This window comes from Mus caroli, chromosome 5 (genome assembly GCF_900094665.2).
Source record: "Mus caroli chromosome 5, CAROLI_EIJ_v1.1, whole genome shotgun sequence".
Classification (NCBI taxonomy): domain Eukaryota; kingdom Metazoa; phylum Chordata; class Mammalia; order Rodentia; family Muridae; genus Mus; species Mus caroli.
Genome location: NC_034574.1, coordinates 19,260,571 through 19,269,050, shown reverse-complemented (window position 1 = coordinate 19,269,050; position 8,480 = coordinate 19,260,571). Strand labels below are relative to the sequence as shown.

At 56.3% G+C, this 8,480-nt stretch overlaps 1 protein-coding gene across 4 annotated transcripts in view; it reads left to right on the top strand.

The window, feature by feature from the left end:
- The first annotated feature begins 2,690 nt into the window (after positions 1 to 2,690).
- The window catches only part of Kcnh2 (potassium voltage-gated channel subfamily H member 2), a 32,109-nt gene continuing 26,319 nt past the window's right edge, over positions 2,691 to 8,480 (top strand). For 2 of the 4 annotated variants that reach the window (XM_029477864.1, XM_021163307.2), the window contains exons 1-2: positions 2,691 to 3,143; positions 5,794 to 6,024. In XM_029477864.1, the coding sequence (XP_029333724.1) occupies positions 3,068 to 3,143; positions 5,794 to 6,024 (307 nt within the window). In that variant the 5' untranslated portion in view covers positions 2,691 to 3,067. Of the gene's footprint in view, positions 3,144 to 3,267; positions 3,368 to 5,793; positions 6,025 to 8,480 lie in introns of those variants that run through there. The other 2 variants (XM_029477865.1, XM_029477866.1) reach the window with 2 other exon arrangements.

The following is an 8,480-nucleotide window of genomic DNA, read 5'->3' as shown; positions in this document are numbered from 1 at the left end:
TAACTTCCAAAATTCATTTGCTGTTGAAATGGGGGAATACTGTTGTTCTTCCTCCCCTGGGGTTTCCAAAGCATCCATCCTCCATCAACTGTCTGTCAGTTCCAGTCTGTTTGTGTCACGGACTCTCCTGGGTCTGATTTTAGCTGTCTATCTCTGCTGGCCTGGTCCTCTGGGGACTCCAGCAAGGGTAGCTTCCATTTCTTTCCTTCTCGTGGAGGTCCTCTTCTCCCTAGGCTGAACAGGAGCAGAGTAGGGTGGGTAGGATGTCCTCTGCAGACTTTTCTCCCTAAACATCTCTTTCGGGGAGCTCAGTCAGCAGCTCCCTTCCCTCCATCACAGGCAGGGTGGGGGAGAGCTCTCCTGTGGGATGACCCTTGGGGCCTGCTGTGGGGGTGGGGCAGAGTGTGGTTGCTCTGGAGATTAGGTTTGTCTGCATCTGGAATTGGGAGGTTGGAACAAGATAGACCAGAGGGTCTTCTATATAAGGTGGTCTCTTAATGTCTGGTACCAGAACCCCAGAAATGCCTTGAGGAGAGCTTGTCTGTAGGTCAGCCTTCAGGAACCCTCCTGAGCTTCCTAGGAAGTAAGAATCTGCAATTGGCTTTGACACACACCTTTCTCTAAGTGTTGCTTGTTGCTGCTGCTGGTGATAGTGGTGTGTGTGTGTGTGTGTAGGAAAGAGAGAGAGAGAGAGAGAGAGAGAGAGAGAGAGAGAGAGAGAGAGAGAGAGAGGAGAGAGCTTTCTTTAGCTTGAAGAAGCAAGCAAGCAGCTCTTAGGAGAGTTACTGTGTATCTGGTTTCCCCTTTTACTGGCAGATAATGGGCCTCGGTGACCTTGTGTTTTCCCTCTGGGATAGTAAGACCAAAAGACTTCCTCAGCAAGTGGCTCCCAGTGGTAAGGACTGCTGGCCAGTCAGACGAGGAGTCCCCTCCTTTTGGGACCTATCTTTCCTGAAGCGTCGGTCTAGAAGGGGCCATAGAGGTTTGGATCTTGCTCTCCGTGCCCACTCTTACTTTTTCTCACTTTCAGTCCCCAGGCTTAGAAAGGAGGACTCTTCACTCACACAGGCTGGGTGTTGGGGGCCAGAGCAGTCATGAGCCCAGAGGCGCCGATGCCTCTCAGGCTAAGTTACAAGTTGGAAGACGCTGTTGGTGGAAAGGGTCTGAGGGATGACTGTGCAGGCAGGAGTCGCTGGACTTTTTTAGCATCAGCTGGTGGAGCCACCTCCTTCTCTCCCACCGGCTGCCTCCCTGAGTCACTGCCCACCCACTAGCAAATAAAAAAGAGTGTCACCTCCTGGCCAGGGGCCCTGTTTGGCCTTAGTGTTTTCAGGTTTTTGCTCCTGGAGTGAAGGTAAGAGTCTGGCTGGCGTGGTCTCATGGCGACCTTTCTTGCGCCGACCGTCGCCCCCTGCCCCCCATCTAATGAAGGTTCCCGCTGGTGACAAGACCCAGCCCCTTGCTGCAAGGACAGAGGCAGCTGCAAGCCCTCAGGAGCCCCCACATGGCCCCATCCATCTAGACAGGCCTCTGATCCGGGTTGCAGGCAGGGGAGGGGATTCAAGGCCGCCTCAACTCCAGCTGCCGGCTCCTCCCCACAGCAGGCCTGCTCAGCTGTCAACACTCGCCTCTCGGCCTTGCCCTGCCCCAGGCGTTGCTGAGCTGCTCAAATCAAGGACACCTCAGCCGCCCGAAGCCCCCTACTCAGGCCCCAACAGGCGGTGGGCAGGCAGTGGGCAGGCGGCTGGTGGACACCCTGCCTGCCCTTGAGCATCCTCAGACCTCTTTGCCTAAATAAGGGAGCTGCTGCTGGAGCGAGCCAGCTGGCAGGGGGAGGGGCCCAAGGCAAGGCCAGGGTTTTCCGAGGGGGCTGGGCCGCCCGGCCGCCTCGGGGGGCCCCAAGCCCTCCTATTGGGCCTATGAGGTTCCTTCAACAGAGGGAGGGAAGGCCTCTAGCTCACGGGGATCCCCTGGCTGGGACCTCGCACTCAAGGAAGGACCTCGCTTTGCTCTTACAGCTAAAAGGCCGCAACTGCTGTCGGTCTCTTTGTACGTGTCATCCATGGAGAGATTCGAATAACCACCGAGAGGTTATAACTCCCTGGAGACAGGGGAGGCGTGCCTCTCTTACGGCTCACCCACCCTTGTCTCAAAATTTTACAGCTTCCACATTCCCTGTTCTTCCCATTTCCTGGCTGTCCCCTGGTCCTAGGGCGGCTCATCTCAGAGCCTAGGCCTCACTCAACCCTGTCACCCACAGCACATTCCGACATCGAGCTGTGGGTACACAGCCTGCCCTAGGCGCAGCAGGGAAGCAGGAGATAAAGGGTTGGTCCTGTCCCATCAAATCAGGTCTCTCAGTCCTGAGTCTGGGAGGGGGCGATATGCCCCTCTCCCTGGTCACCTCCAAACCGACCGTCGCACCTGTCCTCAACGTTCCCCTACTTAAAGGTCCCTTCCCCCTCTCAGCGGAGCGCGAGTCCCGGGGGCGCGGTAGCGGAGCGAGGGGTTGGGACTCGGGGAGCGCTCGGCGCGGCTCAGCCAATAAGAAGGGCGGGCGCTCGGGGTGGCGGGGAGAGGGCGGTGCTGCCGGCGCGCGGCGACAGGAGGGGGCCGGGAGGCGGGGGCCGGAGCCGGAGGGGCGCGCGCCGCATTAACCCTTCAGCCGCCGGACCAAGCCGCAGGCGCTGCCCGAGCCGCGGGCGCTGGAGCGGCTGTCGGCGCGGCGGCGGCGGGCAGGCGTGAGCCGAGAGCCCGGCGCTCGAGCGGGTGGAGCGCGGCGCGGGGACGAGGTGCAGCGGGGCCCGTGGCACCACCAGCCCGGGTCGACAGACAGGTGTGCCGGCGCCGCAGCTCCAGCAGCTTCAGGCCCGGCCCAGGGTCCGGAGCCCGCAGCCACTAAGCGGAGCGGGAATCCCGCGCCCTCGGTCCAGTTCCGGCCCCGCCCGCACTCAGCTTGGCCGCGGGGTGCGGAGACCACGGCCCGGCCAGGCCACCCGAAGCCTAGTGCTGGGCCGGGCCGGGCCAGGGTGGGTGGGGGCCCGCCCGGCCCGCCCATGGGCTCAGGATGCCGGTGCGGAGGGGCCACGTCGCGCCGCAGAACACCTTCCTCGACACCATCATCCGCAAGTTTGAGGGCCAGAGTGAGTGGGGGAGGGGGCAAGGCGGGGAGGGGGTCTGGGGGGTGGGTCCAGTTCTGCTGAGTGTGGCTGGGGGGCGTGCCCGGGCCGTGTGCAGTGCAAAAATGTGAGTCAGTAGGGGCTGGTGGGCCCTGAGACTTACGCCAGGAGCCAAGGGGACAAGGCTTGGTGCCAGGGACCACTGGCATAGGACCAAGGGGCCTAGTGTTGCAGCTAGGGGTCGGAGAGTGAGTATGACACCAGGAATGTGCAGGAAAGGGAGGTGGGATGAGATGTGTAGGTGTTTCCAACTCTAAATGTCCAGAGTTGATGAGATTGTGTGTGTGTGCTGTCGTAAGACTGTTTATGACCTAAGCTGTTGGTCCCTAAAAGTACATTGCACGTTCCAGTCTTGGCTGTGTTGTATGTGACAGACTAAAGCTAAAGGTGTAGGATCAGTGACCAAATCTGCTCTTGAGTGTGTGACAAGTATATGGTCAAATCCCTGTGTCACTAATGAATTCGAGTCTGCATGGGCAGTGGAGAGCCATCTCCGGCAAGTCCCCAAGATTGTGGGCCCTGTGCTGAGAGGCTGCTGCATATCTGAAGCTGGCTTTGGGGCAAATAGGCTGGCTATAGAGTTCCAGTGTGGTGGGCTTTCCTGCTATGGATGGTACCCCAAACCCCTTTGGGTTTGGGTGACTACAACTCCCCTTATTCGGACCTGGCAAGGGAGACTTCCAGAAATGTGTCCTAGGCTAGGTGAATGTTTGGTGTTGGTGTGCCTATCCTCAAGGCTGCATGTGCCACAGAGTGTGTGACTGCAAAGGGCCCCTGGAGCAGGAGGGTGACATTCCTTGCTTGTGACCCTGTGCACACAGGACAATGTGTGCTTTACTGTGTTGGGAGGGAGGGATCAGTTGGATGGGCAGCATTGTCCCTAGACAGAGAACAGGATGATCCTGAAGAGGTGGTGCAGGCCTAAGGGCAGGGGGCAGGCCCTTGCTCGGGCTTTCTTTTCCTACCAGTTAGGTAGGCAGGAGCAGAATCTGAGAAGATCTTGGACTGGGTCCTAGAGGCTTGGCTTCTGGCCCTGCCTCTGCCACCGACTGCCAGATGACCTTGAGTGACTCTCCTACTCTAAGCCTCAGTTTCCACATTTGTGAACAAGGCGATAAACTACAGGGCTTGTGAGGTCTCGCCAGGATCTGTATTTTAGGACTTCTGTCAAGCGTGGGGTAGAGTGGGACTTGCCTTCAAAGGAACTTTGTTCTCCTAGTCTGGGAGTGGGGAGAGGAGCTCCCTTTTCTCCGGTGGGTGGTGGGTACTCTGGACACCTTAGGCTGAGTAGGAGTGGAGACAGAGTTAGAAGGCCTTTTCATAGGACAAGAAACTCTGACCTGGGGTTGATGCTTGCTTGGGAGTTCCAAAAGGCCTTGGGAACTGACCTAATGACGACCCAACTCTCAAAAGTAACTTCTTGGAGGGCAGAAGTCGGGAGGCTGGAACCTGGTAGGCTGGCCTTGCTGCAGGGAGCCCTGCTGTAGCCAGCTGCCTGGGGTTTGCAGGACTGTGCAGGGCTGCAGCCTGAAGACTGCATAGCGAGGAGGGAAGGAAACAGGTTCAACTTCAATTGCACACCCCAGCTTTAAAGGCCAAAGTGGACAGAGTTTCTGTTTATAGAAGGTACCCATCCCTCGAACTCTGATACAAAAGTGAGATGCCCTGAGGCTGCCCGACTTGCTGTTCATCCACTTGCCTGGCCTTTAGCTCAAGTGTGGAGTGGATGAGCCAAGTCTAGCTGAAGTGGACCTATTGGACTCCATTTGATGGGGTCACCAAGGAAAGCTTCCTATCCCTAGAGGTGGTAATCTTTCCCGGGTCTGGTTTCCACAAGTGGGCTGGTGTCTTGGCCTGACCTCTGGGTGTGTGAAGCTGCAGGTAGTTTTCCTTGCTCTGTATGACCTTGGACTTGTGCCTGTGACCCCCAGTTGTCCTTCTGCCAGACGAGATTCAAAAGCTGGATTCACTGTGAATGAGCTGCTAGACTGGGGCATTGAGATGAACTTCTCTTGAGCCTCAGTTTCTTCATCCATAAAATGACTATACTAACAGCTACCTTGCTGCGTTGTCCAGGTCTGCAAGTTCACGCCCTCATCCTCTGGTTTACCTATTCCTCAGCTTCTGACTGCCTGTGGGTAGGATTCGGAAATCATAGTGGCCGTGACGGGAGGGAGTCTAACGGTATTCGAGGGACTGATTTTCTAGGAAGAGTTTCTTATCAAGAGGAAGAAGCCAGAGGAGCTGGTGCAAAGGGGAGGCTGGCCGCCATCTCCTGTCCTTCCCAGGCTCCCTTTCCAGGCTGTGTTTATCCCTCCGCCGCGGCTGCTGACACGCGTTGCTGACACCCGCCCAGGCTGGCCTTGGTCGCTGGCTCTCTGCCACGCAGCCAGCCGGCGGGCCAGGGGGTAGGGGGCGTGTCGCGAGGACGCGCCCGGTGGAGGCACCTGTGTCACTGCACAGCTGCGTTCAGTCGGGGTTGGGCACACCTCCCTGGTGCGGGGGAGTGTCGGACGGCACTGTGTGACGAGCGAATGTGGGGAAGGGTCGGGAGCCCCCAAAACTAGCGTCCCCGCTCACGTGCGTCTTCATCCCCGCCCCCCCCCCCTCGCAGGCCGCAAGTTCATCATCGCTAACGCGCGCGTAGAGAACTGCGCTGTCATCTACTGCAACGACGGCTTCTGCGAACTGTGTGGCTACTCGCGGGCCGAGGTGATGCAGCGGCCCTGCACCTGCGATTTCCTGCATGGGCCGCGCACGCAGCGCCGCGCCGCCGCGCAGATCGCGCAGGCCCTGCTGGGCGCAGAGGAGCGCAAAGTGGAGATCGCCTTCTACAGGAAAGATGGTAGGCGGGGCCGGGGCGTGGCTGTGGCGAGGGGCCGGGCCTCCAGAGAAGGAGCGTGGATGCGGGGTGGGGGTGCATTGGGGTGGGATCTGTAGTTGCTGGAGGCTGGTGAACCTTGCGAGTCCCTTGGGGGCGGAACTCTCCAGGCATGGGCGTGGCCCTATGTCTGGGAGCCCGTGTGGCCTTAGTCTCAACTCTGGTGGGTGGGCGTTCCGGATGGCCTTGGAGGTACTAAGGCTGAGGGGGCCTGGCATCTCTCGTACTTTACTCCTTGGCAGGTGTCATTATGTTGAGCTTGGTAGGCTGACATTTGACTAAGCTGGGATGGTAGGTACGTGCGTGGATAGTGGTAATAGGGCAAGGTGGGGGCTGGCGCTGGCTCTGGGTCTTAGTCACAGGATTCTAGCTACCTGAAGGGCATCCTGTGCCAGGTGACTTTCTGGAAGAAATGGAGTGCGGGGCACTCTGCTGCCATCTTCTGCCTTCCTCTCTCTGCGTTCAACGACACCTCTTCCCATAACTTAAGTTACCTTTGTCTGGTCTGCAGAACACCCTGCCCCTCCCCTCAACTCCCTCCTAGCCAGGTGTCTCTGCTCAGCCACCACCTCCCAAGCCAGCTGCTCTGGGCTTCCGGAGAGCAAAGCGGATAAACACACTGGGTGGGTGGAGCTGTTCTTTCACTAGGCCTGTGCGACTGGGTGGGCTCTGCTCAGGGAGGTCAGTGAGGTGGTGAGGTAGTGGGTAGTGGGTAGTGGAGGGCTCGGAAGGGGCTCCAGATAGTCACCAATGAGCTTACTTCCCTACATCCCTGGAACCCAGCTCTTGAACATAGATCTGCCTACAGGAAAGGCAAAGTTCTTGCTCTCAGGGAGCCAGTTGCCTAGCCACAGTGAGCACACCCTGCCTCTTTCTGTGGCAAAAGGACCCTGCAAGCTACAGGCCTCTGATGTGCATGCTCCAGGGTGGTTTCCTTAAGGGGCTTCCTTTGCAGGTGTGTAGTCTGTGATGTCTTTGGACAACACTCAGAGGGTCTGCACTACCAGTGGCCCTTTGCTGGAGAGTTTGCCTGCACAAATTGCAGTTCTGGCTTGCAGGCAGGTAGAGGATAAAGTGGTGGGAAGCTCACTGGGCTGTGTGACCTTGTTCAATTCTCACAGCATCCGCAATGTTGTTAGGGTCCAACAACATAAAATAGTATGCAAAAGCAAAGAGCATTTATTCTGCAGAAACTTCTAGCATGGGGTCAACTGTCATCAAAATAGTAAAGACTTGAGGGGCTCATGGACCCCCTTTTATGCAAGGCTAAGGGAATTTTCTAAAGAGTTAGGTAACCTCTAATATGATTGCTAGGGCCAAATCAGTGCCATTAGTACAATTTTGAGTGGCTATTGTGTTAGTGTCTCTGTATTTGTTGACACCTTGAAGAATCTCAGAAAGCAGCTCAGTTGTGGCCTTGTCATCCCCTCCAGCCAGGTGTCCTGGGAGCTGGCTCAGTTTCAGACTTATCCTCCTTAAGTCAGGGTTGTCACTGATCAGTGACCCATTGTCGATGGCTTCCTTGGAAGAGCCCAGTTGGCTTCCTGGGAAATTGAAATTTTATTCCCAGGGTTTTTGGACCTCTCAGTATTGCCTTTTATCACCTAAGGAGGATGAAACTAAAGCCTAAAGAAAGTAAGAATGTTCCTTGAGCCATGTCGATTGAAAGCCTCAGTACTTGGAGTGGAGTTCATGTCTGTCTGACCAGAGCCATGCTCTGTTCTGCTCTGTGTCATGCATTGATAAGGACACCAGAGAACTCAATTAAGGAGGCTATCTGTGCTTCACACAAACACAAACTTAAGTTTCCAGTGCACAGGTGTGTACGTGCATATGCACACATAACTACTGGGGTCAGGTGTCATGTGGAATCTTCCACCAGCCAAATTGGTTGATTTTCACAGTTTTGTTTCAGTGCTTGCTCGGGATCTTGGAATGCTGGGGTTTCTTTTTTCTTCTTCTTCTTCAGGACTGAGGCTCAAGGCCAGAGCTGTGTGTGATGGAGTGAGTGCTACCACACATGTGTTTGGAGGTCAGAGGACATTTCATGGAGTTGGTTCTCTCTCTCAGCCTTTCCATGGGTTCCAGGGATGAAAGTCAGGTCGTCAGACTTGTGTGGGAAACACCTTTACCTGCCGATCCATCTTGCTAGTGCTTGTATGTGCTCTCTCTCCTCTTTCATTTATTATTATTATTATTATTTTGGCAGGGTTTCAACTACACAGATATAACTTGCTTTGACTCAATGTGATCTGCTAGCCTCTGTGCCCCAAGTGCTGGGACTCAAGGTGTGCACCACTGCATCTGCACCTAAATTTATTTGTTTTGAGACAGTAGCTCACTAAGTTGTCCAGGTTGGCCTTGATCTCACTCCATAACCTAGGTGGGCCTTGAACTTTTCCAGCCTCCAAAGTAGCTGA